This window comes from Ictalurus punctatus, chromosome 7 (genome assembly GCF_001660625.3).
Source record: "Ictalurus punctatus breed USDA103 chromosome 7, Coco_2.0, whole genome shotgun sequence".
In the NCBI taxonomy this organism is placed as follows: Eukaryota; Metazoa; Chordata; class Actinopteri; order Siluriformes; family Ictaluridae; genus Ictalurus; species Ictalurus punctatus.
The window spans coordinates 33,844,791-33,867,599 of record NC_030422.2 but is presented as its reverse complement, the minus strand read 5'-3'; the positions used below and the strand labels follow the sequence as shown (position 1 = coordinate 33,867,599).

General features: G+C 43.3%; 1 protein-coding gene across 1 annotated transcript in view; it reads right to left on the bottom strand.

The window, feature by feature from the left end:
- The window catches only part of LOC108267257 (corticotropin-releasing factor receptor 2), a 70,101-nt gene extending 49,705 nt beyond the window's left edge, over nt 1-20,396 (bottom strand). Inside the window, exons 1-2 of the mRNA XM_053681213.1 lie at nt 19,996-20,396; nt 19,781-19,903 (exon numbers count right to left, since the gene is read on the bottom strand). Of these exons, the coding sequence (XP_053537188.1) occupies nt 19,781-19,903; nt 19,996-20,086 (214 nt within the window). The 5' untranslated portion in view covers nt 20,087-20,396. The remainder of the gene's footprint in view (nt 1-19,780; nt 19,904-19,995) is intronic.
- Between the last annotated feature and the right edge of the window lie 2,413 nt (nt 20,397-22,809).

The window sequence follows — 22,809 nt, the reverse complement described above, 5'->3', positions numbered from 1 at the left end:
CCAGATAAGCTCATTAGAAGCTTATAAGATTATAAGCTCAACAACCTTTTGCCGCACATCACTGTTATATCCCTTGCTCTTACCTATTGTTATGAATGACTATGGGAATTTGGCATATGTGTTACCTCAAATTTATACCCCTGTGAAACAGGAAGTCATGGTTGAACAATTTCCTGTTCCTAGTCACCCATGTGTACGAAAAAAAAATAAAATATCAATGGGAATATACTTGAATTATAGGTGGTGAAGATGTTGGGTTACTGATCAAAAGGTTGTGAATTCAAACCCCAGCACCACCAAGCTGCCACTGTTGGGCCCTTGAGCAAGGCCCTTAACCCTCAACTGCTCAGATATATAAATGAGATAAATAAAAGTCACTCTGGATAAGGGAGTCTGCCAAAATGCCGTAAAGGAATTAGTAGGGGTGCTAATAATTGTTGCACACCTATATTTCACAAAGTTTTATTTTTTGATAAACATGTTGTCTTTGTAATTGTTTGATATACATGAGAGCAGAGTATTTTTGTAAAGAAAAATTTACAAAAGATCAAAAGGTTAAACAATAAAGATAATTTTTCACAGCCTTCTTTGCTCATATTTACCAAGAGTGCCAATATTAGTGGAGGGCACTGTGTATAAATTAAGTCCTAGTTCTAATAGTACAATCCTAGAATTTGAGTAAAATAGGAAATGTCTAGAATCATTCAAGTGGTTAATGCTGTGAGAACACTGTTGCTAGACAACTGTAAAACCATACGAGTATTCAAAGCTAGTTAGAGACTGAGACAAGCTATTTTGATGTGTTAGAAAAGGTTGTACACAGCAGCTATACTTGTACCTACATCGGAACAACAGTCATGAAATGTATCAGTCAGGATTTAGACCTCATCATAGCACAGAGACAGCGTTAGTTAAAGTAGTAAATGACCTTCTACTGACCTCTGATCAGGGTTGTGTATCCTTGCTTGTGTTACAGCTTTTGTATACCACAGATCACACTATTCTCCTTGATAGATTAGAAAATGTTGTTGGCATTAAGGGAACAGTCCTCTCCTGGCTCAGGTCTTATTTGACTGATCATTATCAGTTTGTAGCTTCCACCGTTATGCTGATGATACACAGCTGTATGTTTCAGCGAAGCCAGAGGACAGACAGAAGCTTAGTAAAGTTGAGGAATGTGTAAAGGACATTAGACTTCAGATTATTAACTTCCTCTTACTTCATTCTGATAAGACAGAAATACTTGTACTAGGACCACGTGTAGCTAGAAGTAATCTTTCTGATCTCACAGTAACTCTGGATGGTCTTTCTGTTTCATCATGTGCAGCAGTAAAAGACTTTGGTGTGATTATCGACTCCAGTCTTCAGGCTTTCGTCACCTCTAGACCAGATTACTGTAATGCCTTACTGTCTGGATGTTCCAGTAGGAATATAAATAAGCTCCAGTTAGTCCAGAATGCAGCTGCTAGAGTCCTAACTAGAACCTGAAGATACGACCACATCACCCCGATCTTATCCACACTGCACTGGCTCCCAGTGAAATTTCACACTGATTATAAAAGACTATCACTGACCTATGAAGCACTGAATAGTCCCGTGCCATGGTACCTGAACAAATTTTTGGTCTTTTATGATCCGCCACGCCTACTTCAATTGGAAAATGCAGGCTATTTGTTGGTACCTGGAATAGTGAAGGCTACAGCAGGGGGAAGAGCTTTCTCTTATAGAGACCCACAGTTATGGAACAGTCTTCCAATTAGTGTTCGGGACTCAGACACAGTCTCAGTGTTTAAGTCTAGGCTTAAAACATATTTGTTTACTCAAGCATTTTGTGAATTTTTTTCTTAGGTAAAGGAGCAGATCTAAAGGCTCACAGGTAGAGAGTGTTGAGGTGAACTGGGATGTTTGGATGCTGCCCCCCCCCCCCCCCCCCCCCTTTCACTCACGCACAGTACATTGTCCTTCACCATTATGGGACAATAAGCATACCTAATAATCTCTCTCTCTCTATCTCTGTCTCTCTTTCCCTCTCTCTATCTGTCGAGCTGCACATGATCCTACTGAGATGCCAGTGATCCTGACCCCTTCTGCTCTCCGGACTTGCCTGATCCATCCTGATGACCTACTTCATGTTTGAGTTCTCATCACCTAAAAACCAAACCACTCACTGCTGCTGAGGATGGTCCCACATGGACAGCCTAAAGATACATGAGATTACTGTGGATGGTACCACTTAGAAACCATGAAGATGGCTGTGGATGTTCTCCCTTGCATAGCCTTAGGACTAAGAACAAATTTGCACTCAAGTTTCCATCATTGAACAGTTAATAACTTCAGTTTGATACCATAGGCTTTAACTTAAAATATAATGAATTCTGAAATGACTCTGATGATAATCCTCAAACCTTCCTGGTTACACAACTGCACTATTTGAGCATGTAGCATTAGCACATTTATAGAAGGGGTGTATTTATTTATAATCGAAATATCCAGTGTCACCCAGATGAGGACGGGTTCCCTTTTGAGTCTGGTTCCTTTCAAGGTTTCACCACCATCACCTCTGGCTGCTCATTAGGGATAAATTCATACATTTAATATCTATATCCTGAATGTATATATTTCTATAAAGCTGTTCTGTCCACTGTTAAACACGCTATACAAATAAAACTGTATTAAATTACTAAGACAATGCACGTGTGTGTGTGTGAGTGTGTGTGTGTGTGTGTGTGTGTGTGTGTGAGTGTGCAGACGCACAAATGCACTTACTATGTGAAGCACATACGCTAGGTGAAACAGAATAATTGCTTTTAGATGGATGAAATGAGGCCAAGCAATTAGCCGACCTTCACTTCCTGTCCTGAATCTCGCAGAAGGCCGAGAGGAAACACAGTTAAGCTTTTCATTTAGTATTATAGAGTCTTAATATTTATCTTTATGAGATTATTATGAAGAATTATCAGACTAATAACAATTCTAGACTTCTTTTTTTTTTGGTTAATTCCTTGACTCCATTAGAAAAAAATTATTTATTTATTTATTTATTTATTCATTTGAAAGAGGCAAAAGCATCTAGCAGCAGAACATTCTCAATCTTTAAATTAGTAAAAAGATTTACTCGTTCAATAATAATTTAGGAATAAACTGTGGACGTCGCATAAAATAAATGACACTATAAATAATACATAGAAACAACACAAAATTCTAAAACACAACAAACATCAATATCACTATAAATAACAAATAATAAAATAAATAGTCATCATCACAATATAATAAAATAAAATACACTGACATTTAAAAAAAAACATCTGTTGTGAAGTGCTGGATCAACTTAATTACATCTCATTAGAGCGTTCTTCATCTGTCCTCCACTGTGTGTGTGTGTGGGTGTGCGCGTGTATGTGTTTTCTAATTCCACCACAGTGACTTATCTATGGATCTCCATATCAGAGCACTAGATATTCAGCTCAAGAATTACTGAGACAGAGAGAGAGACAGAGAGAGAGAGACTTTTTGACTTTTAAATTGTCCTTTTATTTAATCGTTCAGATTCCTCCTAGTGAGACATAGTAGATAATGAAAAAGAAAATAAATAAATAAATACAAATAAAATAAAATTTATCAAATTAAAAAAGTTTTTAAAAAAAAATTCAAATAAAAAACCTGTGTACGAAAACAAAAATGAGGTAAAAAAGAAAACTTATTTACATCCCACTCTTTTTTAAAACTAAAACTTAAAACTCCTGCATCTGCAGAGCATAAAACCTCTCCAGCTGCCCATACATCACAAAATTCTCGCAACCTTCGAATCATTAAAAAAAAAACAAAAAAACATACTCAACTTTGAGTCTAGCTTTAACTAGTGCAGTTAGCGGTTTTTCCGCCTCCTGAGTGCCTCCTCCCTGCATTTTGTTTTTTCTTGTGAGCCAGACAGTGAGCTTGACTTGACCTATTATAAAATTTAGTAGAACCACAGCTTTATTTTTTGGGATATACTTTGGCCCATATATGTAAAGTTCTTCTGCCCGTGTAACGCCCAAACCTCTGCACCAGGCTCCGAGTAGAGAGAACAACCGTTGTAGTCTTTGACAATGCAAAAACAAGTGTTCTACTGTTTCATCCTCGCCACAGAAGAGACACTCCCTACCCCTAGTGGGGTCGATGTGTGCCACGTGTCTGTTTGTGGCCACGGCCCCATGCACTATCCACCATTGAAGATCAGCTGTGCACTTCTCGATGGGCGGTTTGTACAGGGACCTCCAGCATCCTCGTGGGAAAGAGTCCGGTGCCAACAGCCCTGACCAGTGTGACTCTTTCAGTCCAGAGTGGGAGGGCCTTGTTCCTGCCACTGCCCTTTTAAAAGACTCTCACATTTACCCCAATTAATATGTGCTGAAGAAGCTCCTGTGTACATTTCCAGGCTGTGAGTCAGTGTTCAAATGTCACTCTGGTTTTTTGCAAAAACTGTCACGTCATCTGCGTATGCTGACAAGACCAGGTTTTCCTGCACTCCTCTCACTGACAGTCCCTGTAGTTCTGCTCTGAGGCGGCATAGCAGTGGTTCTATTGCCAGACTGCAGAGATAACGTGCACCTCTGTCTGATTCCTCTTCCCATTCTGACTGGGCAGCTAAAACCACCTCCAACCTTGAGTGTAAAAACGGCCTCACAATAAAACATTTTCAACCACAATAAAAAATTTCTTCCCACACCAAAGGCTTCAAGTGCCTGAAATTAATATTCGTGATCAACCCTGTCAAAAGCATTTTATTGGTCTAGTGATAGAAGACCTAAATCAGATGAATTCAGTTTGCATACATCTATTACATCTTTACAACAAAAATGTTGTCGATTATTGTGCGGTCCGGTATGCAGTATGACTGGTTGCTGTGCACTATTGTGTGCATGCACTGTTTTAGTCTGTTTGCCAGGCATTTTGACAAGATTTTATAATCACTGCAAAGAAGTGCCACAGGTCTCCAGTTCCTCAAGAGTCCCAGGTCTCCTTTTTAAGGAAGCAATGTGAAGGCTGCTCTTGTGCAGTTCACTGGTAACCTTCCCGTGCTGAACGAACACTTGAAAACCTCCAGTAGATCTGCACTTAAAAATGAGTCCCCAAAAATGCTTCTACAACTCATTTGGTAGTCCATCTATTCCAGGTGCTCGTCCCTGTGCGAGCTGCTGAACAGCAGTGGTCACTTCCTGCAGTTCAAGTCCTGCGTCCAGCATACTGCTCTGTTCGAGAGTCAGTTTGGGCAGCTCCCTGAAAAGCTCCTCCCTGCAGGATGGATCGCAGGTCTCAGCACTGTAGAGGTCCGTGTAAAAATCCGTGGCTTCTCTCTTCATTCCAGTAAACTACTCATGTTTGGGTCATTCCTACAAATTTTCTACTTTCTGTTAAATTTATTTCTGCCTCAAGTTCTTGTATTTTACCTTTTATTGTCTCTATTGAGTGTGCTGTGTATTTCTGACAAAATACTTTGATTTGTGTTTTCCCCAAATCCCACCAGGAGACCAAACTGTTAAAATCTTCTTTTGTTTTTTTCCACTCTCCCCAAAAAACCTTAAAATTTCCACAGAATCCCTCATCCTGAAGCAGTTTTGTGTTGAAATGCCAGTACCATCTATGCTTTTTAGTGACAGATCAATAGGTCTACAGTAATTAAATGGTGAAAGACCAGAGGGGCTCGTGACTGCTTTGTAGAATCTGTTTCCATTTGTTCTGGTGATGTAAAACCTGTGCACTCCTGCTGCAGTGATCTTTGTGTTAGTAATTTTGACCCAAGTGATTCCCTGGTTTCTCTCCTTCCACACGTCAACCAAGCCACACTGTCTGATAAGCCCCTCAAGTGCCTTAGCAGACAGTGGGTGTGGTTCCTCCCCAATCCTGTCTAGTGTAAAATCTGTGGCGCAGTTCCAATCCACTCCCAATATTACTAAGGGTTTTCTTCCACTTTGTTGTATTGCATTTTTTAGTTTGTTGAATAGTTGTGCTCTCTCACTGCCGTTGTTGGGGGCATAAACATTTATAAAAACGCACTCTATTCCCTTTATTTCCGCCTGCATCATTAAAACCCTACCCTGCTCCAGCTCCGTTATGCGTGTGTTGGTTTCCCCATGTTTTGTTAAAAAGTATTGCTACCCCAGCACTAACATTTGTTCCATGGCTCTGGAAAATTTTCCCTTCCCACCACATTTCCCACTCGGTCTCATTTTCCTGGTTACTGTGAGTCTCTTGTAAGAAAATTATATCCATGTTTTTTTGTTTTATCAGTTCTCCTACTGCTGCTCTTTTGTTCCTATCCCTATCACCACTGATGTTTAAGGAGCCTATTTTTAACTTTTCCATTGGAGGGATTAAAGAGAGAAAAGAGAAAGCAGTAAAGACAGCAGTGCAGAAAAAGAAAAACACCCAGTGTAAGGCCTTCATTTTTTCTTTCTTCTGCCCAAGGACTTCTGTAATCTGGCTAGATGACTTTTTAAACGGTATCTCTTCCTTTGGTCTAGCTCCTCGTAACTTGCTGTACGTTGTAACTTTACTGTTGATGCAATACATTTTTCAATATTCGGAAAAAAATTCCTTGACCTCAACCGATCTGCCAAATGTGTCGTCCAGAAATTCAATAATTTCAGTTAGTGAATAGAGCTGTTGATCTCCCCCCAACTGCGACCCACTAATGTCTGAGATATCGGAGAGGTTGTCATCCTGGAATTCCTCCTCTTCCACATCCTTCTCCTGCTCTGCTTGAAGACTTACTGACTTCTCACTACTGTCTGCTATATCCATGCTGTCTGACCTCCCCTCCCCTGCTACACCCCCCACGCTGTCTGACCCCCTCCCCTGCTGAACCCCCCATGCTGTCTGACCCCCCTCCCCTGCTGCACCCCCCATGTTGTCTGACCCCCCCTCCCCTGCTGCACCCCTATGCTATCTGACCCCCCTCCCCTGCTGAACCCCCCATGCTGTCTGACCCCCCACTCTGCTCTGTGTATGTGCCTGTACTGTCGATTCCTGAGTTCTTTCCACTTCTGGGCCTCTCCCTCCAGGAATCAGCTCATCTGACCCATCTTTTAGTTCCTCCCTTGTTCCTCCATTACCCCCGCAGTGGTTTGGTCAGTGTCCTGTCCTCCAGCAGTCTCTGACTGCTCTACACTGCTCACATTAACCTGCTTCTCCACCCTGACTCCGCTCATACCAGCTTCCTCTCCGTCTTGTTTTTTATGTGGACACGCAAACTTTTTGTGCCCAATGTCCCCGCATTCGAAGCACCTCATACTCCCAGTGTTGGCGTACAGCATGTATGATTTTCCCTCATGCCTGAATGAAATATCCAGCGTGGGTTCATTCAGAAACATGAGCACTGTGCACCTGAAAGAGGTCACGTGCTTCAGCGCGGGGTTTTTACACTTTAACGGAACCGTTCTCACACCGCTCACTATTTTACCGAAGCGAGACAGCTCCCGCTCGATATCCTCATTAGGGATGAACTAAGGAATGTTCAAACCCGTAATTTTAATTGTTGTTGCACCCAGCGGAGTGACGGAATAAAGCTCTCCACTTACCTTTATTCCGTCTTCAATCAGCTGATGCATGAGTTCCATCTCCTTCACGAACACCACCATGGCCTTGTTCATTTGTGATGCCGCCATAATGTTTTCGCATCCAATAAACTCCTCTACCGCCAATAGCACCTGCTCCACCGAGACCTCGGCGGTCACCTCACACCGCACCCCGTGACAGAGTGAGAGAGGCCGGGCTCCACCGCTCAGGTGAGCCGCCATCCCTACACCCCGTCACGAGATCAACAGCTCCCCGCAGCAAGAAATAAAACTAATAACACCACTTACTTGCTAATACTATCACACACTCACCCAATGACTGTGCTCTAATGTTCCAATGCGTAAAGAAAAAAATGTATATATAAACTTAGAATAATAAACTTAGAGTGAGACAGAGAGACAGACAGAGAACGAGACAGAAAGAAAGAGAAAGAGAGAGAGTCAGAGTGAGAGAGACGGAGAGAGAGACAGAAAGAAAGAGAAAGAGAGAGAGACTTAGTGAGAGAGACAGAGAGAGAGAGACAGAAAGAAAGAGAAAGAGAGAGAGAGAGAGAGAGAAAGAGACAGAGAAAGAGACAGAAAGAAAGAGAAAGAGAGAGACAGAGAGAGACAGAGATTGAGACAGAGACAGAGAGAGAGAGAGAGAGAGATGGAGAGAGAGAGAGAACGAGAAACAGAGAGAGAGAGACAGAGAACAACACAGAGAGAGACAGAGAGAAATGGAGAAATTCCTGTCTCGTAATTACAGAACAGTTTAAAACAGTTGCCATTTAACAACACAGCAGTTAAATTTGCAGAGGATCAAATACAATATAAACACACTACTGTGTAATAAAAAGCACACACACACACACGTGCACACACACACACACACACGCACGCGCACACACACGCACGCACACACACACTCCAGCAAGAGGTGGACCTAGATTGGATGTTGGAGGAATAGCAGAAGACGTGTGTTTTGAAGACTTTGATCCATGAAGACATCTCCAGAAGATAAAGTGTAGATGTTTACAGATGGTTTATTATTAGCAGTAATTCATCGTGTTATACAATGAAATAAAACTGAACGAGATCTTTGTTTTTAATGATCCCTAATTCACTCATCATTATCTCCGTCACTTACACCTGTCCCGTTTCCTCTTTTCCTCCTCCTCCCCTTTCCTCTTTCCCTCTTCCTCCATTTCCTCTTTTCTTCCTCCTCCCGTTTCCTCTTTTACTCCTCCCGTTTCCTCTTTTCCTCCTCCTCCCGTTTCCTCTTTTCCTCCTCCTCCCCTTTCCTCTTTTACTCCTCCCGTTTCCTCTTTTCCTCCTCCTCCCGTTTCCTCTTTTCTTCCTCCTCCCGTTTCCTCTTTTCCTCCTCCTCCCGTTTCCTCTTTTCCTCCTCCCGTTTCCTCTTTTCCTCCTCCTCCCGTTTCCTCTTTTCCTCCTCCCGTTTCCTCTTTTCCTCCTCCTCCCGTTTCCTCTTTTCTTCCTCCTCCCGTTTCCTCTTTTCCTCCTCCCGTTTCCTCTTTTCCTCCTCCTCCCCTTTCCTCTTTTCCTCCTCCCGTTTCCTCTTTTCCTCCTCCTCCCGTTTCCTCTTTTCTTCCTCCTCCCGTTTCCTCTTTTCCTCCTCCCATTTCCTCTTTTCCTCCTCCTTCCCTTTCCTCCTTCCCTCTTCCTCCCGTTTCCTCTTTTCTTCCTCCTCCCGTTTCCTCTTTTCCTCCTCCCCTTTCCTCTTTTCCTCCTCCTCCCTTTCCTCTTTTCCTCCTCCTCCCATTTCCTCTTTTCCCCCTCCTCCCCTTTCCTCCTTCCCTCTTCCTCAGTTTCCTCTTTTCCTCCTCCTCCTCCCGTTTCCTCTTTTCCTCCTCCTCCTGTTTCCTCCTCCTTTTGTTTCCTCTTTTCCTCCTCCCTTTCCTCTTTTCCTCTTCCTCCGTTTCCTCTTTTCCTCTTCCTCCGTTTCCTCTTTTCCTCTTCCTCTTTTCCTCTTCCTCCAAGTCCTTGAGACAGTGCTCCACACAGGACAGGGCCTCCTTTAACGGCGCTGCTGAGATGTTGCTGCGCATTAGTCAAAGATGATTATTTAAATGATCAGCCCTCAGGGGCCTCTCAGTATGCAGGGCCCCAAGCCTGCCCTGGTGATACGCCTCCGCCTCTTCCGGCGCACACACACACTCCTCCCGCACTAGAGCTCACACACACTCCTCCAGCACTCCAGCTCTCTCTCTCTCTCTCTCACACACACACACACACACACACACACACACACACACACACACATGCTCCTCACTGAGGTTTGACTCAACCTTTGCACTTCAGATGGACCTGAACTTTAGGAAAGTGTTCAGAATGACTGCTTTTTAGTCAGCACAGTGAAAAATGTGTTCACTGATTTGACTCTTCGTCTGATGCTTAGACGCGGTGACGTTACCTGGGATCCTTGAGTGTTTCGGGTCTGATTAGAGGCTTATCAGAGGTTGATTAGACTTCAGCAGGTTCCCTAGCAGCATCCTCCCACAGATCCACCATTTCCCTCCTCGAGGCTCCTCGAGGCTCCTCTCTCTGCAGCCTCTGTGTTCATGTAGATGGCCTTTCTCTTCTTTCTCCTGCACTGAGTGACCCTCCTGTGAAACTCCAGCACACTACCTGCACAGGTAAGCACCTCCGGTTCCAACCCTAACAGTGACATTCACTAACCAGGCCTTCTTACTTTTCCCTTTTACGCTCACTGGCGTCGGCTGTTTTAAAGTTGTAGGTCACATGACAATGCCAACATGGCGGATGCAACATGTCTGGATTGTATTCATACTACACACTTAGGCTCTGTTTACACTAGTGCATGTTCGTTTTAAAACGCATAACTGTTGCTACGGTTACACCTGTCGTCTACACTACTTGGCATTTCCGACCCTCGAAAACGGAAACGCCGAAGACCCCGTTTTAGATTGAAAACTCTGGGCTCACGTTTCAGTGTAAACAGACCAAAACGAAGACTTCCGAAAACGAAGGCATGGCTTCGCCCATATTCACCCCCTGATCACTGCGTATCCTTCCCTGATTCATCAAGCCCCTACCACATGACCGTTACGCTTCCTCGATCGTATACACAACAACACGGAGACCGAACCGCGAGCTTTGCTGGCTTTGTCGTCATTCTGAGCAGCCACTGTGCAGTTAAATTCCGTATTGTATAATACTGCAGCTGCTACATGCGCAAAATTCGAGCTACGATTAGAGAACAAATCTCATTTCGCCGAGCTATATGTACTGAATTGAATGCGGCCTAACTCTTAAACTTATTCAAGAATGAAGAGCATGAGCGAATACCAAATCTGAATGTTAAATTCTGCTTTAGGGTGGAGTTTAGTGCGAGTATTGTACACAGTACGCTGTAGCACTAACAGCAAGCTACAGATTGAAAAGAGGAAGCACATGATAGAATTTGCTTTTCCGCCTAGATTTGTCCCTGTTGTTCGAGCTGTGTTTGACGTACTGAACAACTGGAGAGGGAAAAGAACGAGAGGAAACTGGGCAATAAGGAAGGGAGCTTTTTAAAGTGCAGACATTGCTACCCTCAAGCGAGCTGACCTAACAGACGCTAACTGTCTGTGTGCATAAGTGCTGCTATTACTCAACCACGCATGCTAAACAACTGCATCACAGCCAGAAAAAAACACCTTCACCGAGAGCTTCACATGAGGAATATAATAGCATGTCGACTTCATGCGGTCACCTTAATCAATTTCTAATTAGAGTCGTTTCTAATTAACCGACAGAAACAGAGAGAGATTGTATGTAAATGAACACAACTGAAGGGCATGTATTAAATTTACAGAAGCTTGTTTATGCCATTTAGACAAGATAAAAGTTTGTGAAAATGATGTCTGAGTGTTTTTAAAATGACAGGGATTCACATTCCTGTCACGTTTTTCGTTTTTTTATTTAACTGCCTCGCTGCCTTTTATCAGATTCGGTTCAGTTTCACATCTCTTTGACGTCCTAGAACAATCAAGAAGGATCAGCACATACACAAATCCCACATGTATTATAATTTCCTTTGCCGTATTTACAGTTCATCTTTTGTAGATCGCTGCAACACACCGAGCACACAATTTATCAGACTGTAGACACACTTTCTTATTGGGATCGTATTAAATCAGGACCTCACTGACCTGGTGTTCGTTTATCGATTTTTATATCCACTGCGGCTTCCACAAGTATTCACTCCCTTGAACTTTTCTACATTACTGTACATCCTGGAACTGAAACGGACCTAACTGGGAATTATAGTCCCATTATAATGATAATGAGTCTTTATTAATCACGTGTACATTACAGCACAGTGAAATTCTTTTCTTCGCATACCCCAGCATATCAGGAAGTTAGGGTCAGAGTGCAGGGTCAGCCATGATACAGCGCCCCCTGGAGCAGAGAGAGTTGCTCAATGGCCCAACAGTGGCAGCTTGGCAGTACTGGGGCTTGAACCCCCGACCTTCTGATCAGTGACCCTTCTGACCCACAGCCTTAACCTTCAAGCTATCACTGCCCCCCACATCAAAAGTCATGTAATTAACTCAATGGAAGAACCCAAATTTTATTAGAGAAAATACCTAAAAAATAAAATTGAAATTAAAAACAGCACCAGGATGACCAATGAGCCATCACAATTAGTCCCGGATAAAGTTCTGGAAAAGCTTCCCATGGTGTGACACTGAAACAACTGCAACTCTGCCTAGAGAAGACTGTCCACCTAAAGTCACTGAGGAAACTGGGGATTAGTCAGAATAACAACCAAGAGGACAAGGGTAACACTCAACACCATGCTACCACCACGATGCTTTACAGAGTGGATGGTCTGTCAGGGTGATGAAGTTCATCAAACCAGAGAACATCTGTACTTCCACTTATTTGCTGCATCATACGACTCTCCACTCTTCCATAAAGTCTATCTTTGTGGAGTGTCCAGGAGCTTCTCCTATCTGAGCTGTGGATCTCTCCAGCTCTTACCGAGATACTCTTGGCCTCTGCAAACACACCAAGCGTGTCCTGGGGGTAAAGGAACCGATCGCTGATACTGACTCAATTTCCTCTGCATGCTCTTTATTTCCATCCTTCCTGCTCTCCGCCATTTACACTGGATTGAGTGACGAACTAGAGAGTGATATTCAACAACACTTTATTACTTCATACGGTCAGAAAAGCTACTGTATACGTTTCCTCCTCTGGCGTTCGGCTGGTGTTAACGCGACACTCGCTACTGCGCCTTTCACTTTTCCGTCACCATGTAAGGACATCACAGACGTTCTGCAGGACTCATCACTTCATTTACACCATGTGATAGAAAACTTCAAGACCGGCTCTGAATCTCACACGATGCAAAGCTCCTCGCTCCTCTGAGACACACACACACACACACACACACACACACACACACACACACGGCGTGTTCACACTGCATCACGGTCTCAACTCAGCGCTGGTTATTTTTTGCCTTCTTTATGCAGTGTGATTTAACTCTTTCCCTGACACTTCCACATACATTTAGGTACAACGAGGTGAAAGAAACAACATATACACGCACACACACACATATATATATATATATATATATATATATATATATATATATATATATATATATGTATATACACACTATAAGTCCAGTTAAATGTAGTCAGTTATCAGAAACATGTTCAGTGTGTTAGTCTGAAGTGTTTTATTACTTTCTTACTGAAAACCTTCTGATAGAGAGTTGCTGAGTTTTCAATAACAGATTAAAGAAATCAATTCTGTTAACTCAGTTAGACTTTTAGAGCTGACTGCACTTGTTTCAATCCTCAAACTTTTTTGACTTGTGTTAAAACTCGAAAGCATTCAAACTAAATCCAGAGCAATTTTACACCCAAGCAGTGAAACTCTGCCCTGAAGTTTCCTCTTTTGCGTCTGGGAGTTGGGTTTTTTTTTCCTGCAAACGCAGCATTACCATTTATTAAGCGGTTTGAATAGGTGTCATGGCATGTGGCTGAAGTTTTCTCCTTACACTGGCGCTTTCCCATCAGGCCTCGGGCCAACCGTAACAATAGGCAATAACACCGCTGTCACCTTCACTGCATAGTGCAAAACAAAAAGAGACTCGTCTGCTACATTTGCTGACGCTGAGGATTCCGCTGAACTCTGAGCTGGAGAAGCTTCTAAAAAGTTTGAGATGATTACGCTACATTTGTAAAAAAAAAAAAAAGAAGAAAAAGAAGTGAAGTCCTGAGGGAGGAAAAAGGCCCGAGTGCGTCACGTAACACAGCCGTGTGAGTGTAGTCATACACGAGCACACTCGGGAGAAGGATTGGGAAACTTGCTGCTCAGGATCTCCACCTTATCAAAATCAGGAACAAACTTTAAGAGCAGATAAAAATATTCCTCGTGTAGGCAGAGCACCGATAGAGTGAGTGAGAGAGGGATGGGCTCGTCATTTATAGCTCTCCTTATCAACTCCCTCGTCTATTTTTATGCGAGTGTTAATTCCGCGTGTAAAACCTTGAGGGCTTTACACCTCACTCTAATCATGCCAGAGCAATGCACATTTAAGGCACTGCAGGAGCAAAGTCACAGATAAAGAGAGAGAAAAGTAGAGAGGTGGAGATTATAGAGACAAAGGACTGGAGAGAAAAGAGAGAGAGAGAGAGAAGAAAGTGACAAAGAGAGAGAGACGGCTCAGAGCACCTTTACAGACATCAGTGCTATAACCCCTACAGAGAAAACCAAGAGCAACCGTGTGGAAGAAAACTCCCAAAGATACTAACAGAGAATAAAAACAGACACCTTATGGTCCTCAGGAAGGCAAGAGGAGGAGCTTATAGGTAACAAGATGGTAGGAGGAGGAGCTTGTAGGTATCAGGATGGTAGGAGGAGGAGCTTATAGGTATCAAGATGGTAGGAGGAGGAGCTTATAGGTATCAAGATGGTAGGGGGAGGAGCTTGTAGGTCTCAGGGTGGCAAGAGGAGGAGCTTATAGGTATCAAGCTGGTAGGAGGAGGAGCTTATAGGTATCAAGATGGTAGGAGGAGGAGCTTGTAGGTATCAGGATGGTAGGTGGAGTAGCTTATAGGTATCAAGATGGTAGGAGGAGGAGCTTGTAGGTCTCAGGGTGGCAAGAGGAGGAGCTTGTAGGTATCAAGTTGGTAGGAGGAGGAGCTTATAGGTATCAAGATGGTAGGAGGAGCTTGTATGTTTCAGGGTGGCAAGAGGAGGAGCTTATAGGTATCAAGCTGGTAGGAGGAGGAGCTTATAGGTATCAAGATGGTAGGAGGAGGAGCTTGTAGGTATCAGGATGGTAGGTGGAGTAGCTTATAGGTATCAAGATGTTAAGAGGAGGAGCTTGTATGTCTCAGGGTGGAAATAGGAGGAGCTTATAGGTATCAGGATGGTAGGAGAAGGAGCTTATAAGTATCAGGATAGCAGGAGGAGGATGGCTATCTGTCTGACTGTACCCATACATCTGTTCATCCATCTATCTGTCTATCTGTTGTCTATTAATCTGTCTGTCCATCCACCTGTCCAACTGTCTCTCTGTATGTCCATCCATCCATCCATCTATCGATCTGTTCATCCATATGTCTGTCTTTCCAACCAGAACAAAAATAATTATAAATCACTAAAAAGGTTTAGTTTATACTGTACATCATCTTTCACAGAATCACAAAAAGTAATACAAGCAACTCAAATTACGGCACACGCACAAACACAAGCACACACTGGGAAGGGAACAAAACCTCCAGCTCATTAAGAGGAGTGTGTGAAAACGGTCATTATGGAGGAGCGCAATGATGCAGCAAATCTGATGAGTAACACACACATATACAGCAGATTTATATTTATCACTTTTATAAACACTTTCCCTCTGTCTCTACATCTACAGTGTTAACAGAAAGAAAGAAAAAAAGACAGTTCCAAACCATCTCACAAGACCCCCTCCCTTTCATCTTCAATCTCCATCATTAACATATGGTCAAGTACTGATTGGATTCAGAACAGCAAGGGTTATTCCCATCCTGAAGAACCCCACTCTGGACACCTCCAAATACTGACAATCAACTGTCACGCAGAACAACCTCCAAGATCATAACCAGTTTTGGCTGTTGAAGCTTCCTGTCGCTAGATCAGCCAAACTGTCTTCAGTCCTCATCCTCCTCGAACTTCCAGCTTGGACATGGTCCATCCATGGACTCTCATCCATCTTCATGGAATTCACAGCACAGTGTGGGAACGGTTTACTTCCTGCCTGGAGGCTCATCGTTTCAGGTGACAAGGATGAGATCCACTTCTGCTCCGTGCAGACTTTCCACTGGTGTCCCACAAGGCTCAGTGCATGGTCCTCTTCTGTTCTCCTTCTGATCTCTCAGTGAGGTCATATCCTCACATGGCTTTTCATACCACTGCTATGCTGATGATCCTCAACTCTTCCTCCCCTTTCCTTCCTCAGAGGCTCATGTTTCTGCTCAAGTCTCAGCATGTCTGATTTAATCATGGACGCTTAATCCCAGCAAGACTGAGCTGCTCTTCATCCCTGGAGATCTTCATCCCCACGATAGGATCTTATGATCTCTCTGGACAACTCTCAGATCTCACCTTCCGTCACTTTGAAGTTATCTGGGGTTTCTGATAATGTTTTTTTTAAAATATACCAACCTCACCAGCAGGTTTTTCAGCGCCGGACCAGGACTGATGGTACTCTTAGTCCCTGATCTAATGCACTAGCATCTTGACGTGTTTTTCATCGAGAGTCCATAAGTCACTCTGTATAAGGACATCTGATAAACAATGGTTAGATGATCGCTGAGCTGCTACACTCAGAGAAACCTCACTGTCACTGGGTCACTAAGGTGAAGAGGAGAGTTTAAAGAAAATGTTACTGAGATAATGGAGCAGAACACTAGCAGATACTGAACACTAAAAATGGGGTCAAACCACGAATGTGGACCATTTTTCTCACAAGCAGCCAGAATGAACACCGCTCCTGAGAACCGAGTTCAGGTGTTTGGTGCAATCGACTCAATACAAGATTATCTGAGAAACAAGCTATAGAGGTCACCAAGAACGGATCGATACGTCAATCAGCCTCACTGGAGCTTCACAAACCCCTTACAAACCACTGCAAGAACCACAGGAACGAAAGGAAGTGATCTGAATATTTAATACGTGTGCAGCGATGATGTGTTTCATACTCACGCCTCCAAAAACACTCACTAATTATACTCGTGTGTGTGGGGGGGGAGTAATGAAAGGCAGAGATCAAAGCACTCATCACTTAACTTCACACACATCTGCACAGATCACACACACACACACACACATCTGCACAGATCATTTACTAATGTATGTTAATAAGTATGTGTTAGAATCAGACTACTTTATTAGCACTACATGAGTGAAGTAGGACACACACACAGTCCTTGGTTTCTTTATTTAGCTTCACTGTGCTAGGCATCAGTGCACTAGGTTAAAGGAGACCTATTTGAAGCCTTTTTACAAGATGTAATACAAGTCTCAGGTGTCCCCAGAACATGTCTGTGAAGTTTCAGCTCAAAATACTCGAAGGATCATTTATTACCTCATGCTGAAAACGCCCCTTTTTCATCTGGAAGCAAAAACATGGTGGTTTCGTGTGTGTCTCTTTAAATGCAAATGAGCTGCTGCATCCCGCCCCCTTTCCGGAAGAGAACAGCTCGTGCTTCGGGTACTACGTTAGCCGTAGAATCTGCTAAAACAAGATTTACAAAATAGAAAGTGCGATACTTACGTCTTCTGGACACGAAGCTGGATCACGAACAGTTAGTTTTTAGTAAATCCTGCTTCGTATTGACCCGCGTTCACAAAGCAGTCTGGTGTGAAATGATTTAAGGGTTTTTTTGGGGCACATTTCCTTCTGAAATAAAACTTCTCCACTGCGTCTTCAGTGGCTCTGATGCTTACGAAGCCGAGAAGTCCTTCTCATCACTGTAGCTGCTCCAGCGTGGAGACCATGGCCGACTGGGTGCAGCTCACTCAGGGGAGGAGCTATGCTAATAGGGCTAATAGGGCTCGTTCCAACGAGACGTCACGTTAGAGCCAAAACGAGAACGGCTCATTCTGAGACACTGTTTATGATTTTTTAAAAAGGAGCAGGTGGATTTTTACCGTTGTGTACGTGCTCTGCTGACACACATTTATGTTCAAATACCATTTAAAAGTGAATTTTGCATAATAGGTCAGCTTTAACACACACACACACACACACACTCACACAGAGCACTCCAGCTGGAGTTGATCACTTGAAATAATTTAACACTACACACTCATCACAGAAATGCTAATTAATGTTAATGGCCTATAAAAGCATCCTTTTATCATCATCAAGTACAAATAATAATAATAAAAAAAACTTGTGTTGCTTTATGATCAGCATTTTTACAATGGTACAGCAATCTCTCTCTCTCTCTCTCTCTCTCTCTCTCTCTCTCGCACATACACACACACACACACACACACACACACACACACACACACACACACACACTTCTTCATCCTTGTGTGTTCACATGCGCTCATGTATGGGATTTTGTGTTATGTACGTACGCATGCACATAAGAGTGTGTACATATGCAAACGCACACACACAAACGTCTTTCTTTCTAGTGCTGTGTACATGTGTACACATTTATTTTCACGCACATACACTGCTCAAAAAAATGAAAGGAACACTTCATCATCACGGTATAACACTTACACTTCAGGGACATTGATCTGTCCAGTTAGGAAGCATAAGTGATTGTGGGTCAGTTTCACCTGCTTTGGTGCAGATGAAAGGGACAACAGGTGCACTGGAGACGCAACAGCAAGACACCCCGCAGAGGAGAGGAGATACCGGCCGCTACACGAGGAGAGCTGGACAGGGCTGTAGAAGGGTGACACCCAGCAGCAGGACCAGTATCTACTCATTTGTGCAAGGAGGACCAGGAGGAGCACTGCCAGAGCCCTACAGAATGACCTCCAGCAGGCTATTGTTGCACATGTTTCTGACCAAACTGTCAGAAACAGACTCCATGAGGGTGGCATGAGGGCCTGAGGTTCTCTAGCGGGACCTGTACTCACAGCCAGCACTGTGCAGCTCGACTGGCATTTGCCAGACAACACCAGAATTGGCAGGTCCGCCATTGGCGCCATGTTCTCTTCACGGATGAGAGCAGGTTCACACTGAGCACATGTGACAGACATGAAAGACTCTGGAGATGCCGTGGGGAACGTTATGCTGCCTGCAACATCATCCAACATGACCGGTTTGGCGGTGGGTCAGTGATGGTCTGTGGAGGAATATCCTCGGAGGGTCGCACAGACCTCCACATGCTAGCCAACGGTACCTGCACTGCTGTTAGGTACCAGGATGAAATCAGAGCCATTGTCAGACCTGACGCTGGTGCAGTGGGCCCTGGGTTCCTCCTGATGCAGGACAGGGTCTGACAGATTGATGCCATTGAGTGGACCTCAACGTTCCTCAGACTTGAAACCAAATGAGAACCTCTGGGATGTTATGTATCGAGCTGCCAAGTAGCACCACAGACTGTCCAGGAGCTCACTGATGCCCTGATCCAGGTCTGTGAGGAGATCCCCCAGGACACCATCTGCCATCTCATCAGGAGCATGCCCAGATGTTGTCGGGAGTGCATACAGGCACGCGAGGGCCATACACACTACTCACTTACATTATGAGTTGCTGTGATGAAATTCATGCAAGTTGCATCCGCCTGTAATTTATTTTTTTATTTATTTATTTGCTTTTCGGTGCGAGTTTGAATCCAGCTCTCAGAGTGCTGGTGATTTTGGTTTCCACTGACCATCGAGGAAGCAAAAAATAATAATAATTTCACTCTCAACTAATGGTACAACATACAGTATATAAGTAAAGACTTTCAGCTTGAATATTTCATTCACTGCGATCCATGTGTGATTAAGTGTTCCCTTTATTATTTGAACAGTGTATTTATGCATGCATGTAAGGGTGTGCGTGTGTGTGTGTGTGTGTGTGTGTATTCATGCATGAATGTATATACATCTTTGCACGTGCATGCACACACACACACGCAGTATGTCAAAAAGACGTGTGTGCGTACATGTGCGTGAACACACCAAATAATGCATGCATGTACTCTCACACACACACACAAACACTCACACACACGCGCGCACGCGCGCTGAAACTTGCTCCTTACTGGTGCTGTTGTACTTGACCCCGTTGATGAAGTCGGGACACGGCCGCGCCACCACTCTCCCCGCGCCGCTCCTCGGCCAGCACGTGCCGATCTCATCCGCCGTGGCGTTGCAGTACAGAGCGTCTGAACAACACAATCATGTATTAAACAAAAAGAAACAATTCATCACGCAAAGAAAACCAAAACCATGTCCATCACCGGACAGCGACGCGCACCTGACGCGTTTCCGTACGCAGCGTCTCCAAACGCGTCCGCGAGGCTGCAGTTCACCTCCACACTGAGCAGCTCCAGCAGACTGACCTCCATTAATCACTCACCGCTGCTCGGGTTCAGTGCTTTTAATAGATACTGTGTGTCAGGGAGCTGGGTCTGGCGGTATTCCTCCTCCTCAGCGCTCAACTCCGCTTTAAAGCTCCAGCCAGCGCGCGCAGCGCGCGCGCACACACACACTCTCTCACACACACACTCACACACACACTCGCTCACACACACACTCACACACACACTCGCTCACACACACACTCACACACACACACTCGCTCACACACACACTCACACACAGACACACACTCTGGCTCTATCCCAAACGGCGTGTTTAGGGATGATGAGTGCACTACGTAGGGGTTGGACGACGTCATCTCACAGTCTGGTAAACTGGAGTGGGAGAAGATTTGGGATTCGAGCCAGCTGAAAGTGTGCGACGCTATGCAGAGCGGATCGGTCCATAATTTCACTCCAGTCGAGTTTAAATGTATAAATCAGTGCGCAGACATAATGTCGTGGAGAAATCCCTCCAACCAAAGTAAAAAAAAACTTCCAGAGACCAGGGGTTATGGATGTCAAAACTTTATTTAAAACAATAAAGTGAGACGGTCTGCAGAAAGTCTAAATTATGCAAACACACACACACACACACACACACACACACACACACACACACACCCTTTTATACCTTTCTGCCACGGTGAAAGGTTTTACCTTTTCTCATTAAAAACAAACCAATCTTCCTCACCATAATTAATTATTCATGTCTATATGAGATCTTACGTTTGTGGTGCATGCGCAGATAATTGCTTTTTAGAAAGGTTTTCTAAGGCCAAGGGGTTTTTTTTGTTTTTTTTTTGATGTCCCAAATTCACTTCTACGCCTTAATGAATTTCTAGCTTTTGACCCAGGCCGGTACTTGAGATCTTACCTCAGCCCAGTACTGGTCCGAAAACTTCAAAGTGGTCTTAACTGGAAAGCAGTTTCAGAGAATGTCTAAATGCTCATTCAGAGAAAAAGAGCCACTGTGCAGTAAGACACGGAATTCCTCTAGTTCAGTACACACCTACAATATAACTTGATTAGAAAGTGTTCTATGGTTTCTATGCGTCTGAATATTGATTCAGTATAGATTATTGGGATAAATTCACACCTTTAATATCTGTACACCGTGTTGATATTTCTGTAAAGCTGCTTTGAGACAATGTCTATTGTAAAAAGCGCTATACAAATAAAATTGAAATTGAATTATGCTTGTTAACTCATATTGATTATTAGATTAAGATTAGATTATTAGATTATGATTCTAAATGTGAGTTATACATATTGATTGTATTTTATTAACATATCCAACTTTTAGTTATACATAATGATTACACTTCATCAATATATACTATAATATATATTGATGTCCAAGTCAAGTCTCAAGTCCCTTAGGTCCAAGTCCAAGTCAAGTCTCAAGTCTTTGAGGTCCAAGTCAAGTCTCGAGTCCCTGAGGTCCAAGTCCAAGTCAAGTCTCAAGTCCTTGAGGTCCAAGTCCAAGTCAACACTCCAACACTCACCTTTCCACCTGAAAACATCAGGGATAGAAAACGCGGACTGGAAACATCTCTGTTTAAATGAAAGAGCATCTCTGGAGTTTTCTGTGATTTCTGTGCTGCGATGATGTGAAGTGCCGCGTGTAGAAACTGCAGGAGAAACATTATCCGTCTGCTGTGCCAGCAAAGTGCTTCAAAACTGTGCTTTTCAGGATTTGATATTTATTTATTTATTCATACACACATTTCTGCTTTTGAACACAGCACCACGCTGACTCACCACTTTTTCTCTGGAAGCCTGCTGTTTCATCTACCATTCGTATTACGCTGTGTAAATAAATAAACGCAAAATTAAATGAATAAATAAATAGCCCGGATAAGCAGTAGATTTCCGATTTAATATAACATATTTCATACATAAAGTTGATTTATATCATATATAAGGATGATCCTGACTTTAAACAGCTGTCTTAAAATGTCTTTTATATGTGCATAATTAATTAACAACTGTGTGTTACCACTGCAGCATACCAGTAACTAAACATTTCTTCATTTATTAAAGGACGACACATCATACGTTTTATCCGTTTATAGTTACATGTAATATTCTGCGATGTTACAGATGTTACAGATGTTACATAGCTTTACCTCTGACTGATACAAATCCCTGACACTGGAGACTCTTTCCATGAATGTTAAATAAATAGACATATATTTACCGGCTTATGTTATGCTCTACAATAAAATAAAATAAAAATAAAAAAGGTTTCCGTGTAGGAAGCCTCGTCTCTCCTGGTTTATTGTTTGCTCTAAGGCTGTACCTGCTTTCCAGGTCACGTGCTGAAGGACGCAGGACCACGGGGACGTGCAGCTGAACATCTGGACGCACTTAACCCTTAATGCTTATCTTCTTCAGAGCATGCTGAGCTTTAAACCACTTCACTCTGAATAATGTTCTGTTCAGCGCAGCATTATATTACAGTCTCTTTCACACACACAGCGAGATCAGACGCAGTGTTTTTGTGCTTGAGGACGCTGGTGAAAAAAAACAACCCCCATCTCGGACGTGTGAACTCCACGCAGGTGATTGTATTCATATGAGCGTGGAGCTCAGAAAATCCTCTTAAGCAGCGACGTAAACACCAAAATACTGATGTCGCTTAGAGGAGGTTTAGTGGAGATATCTGAGCTCGATAACAGGTTAATGACACGCCATGCACAAAATAA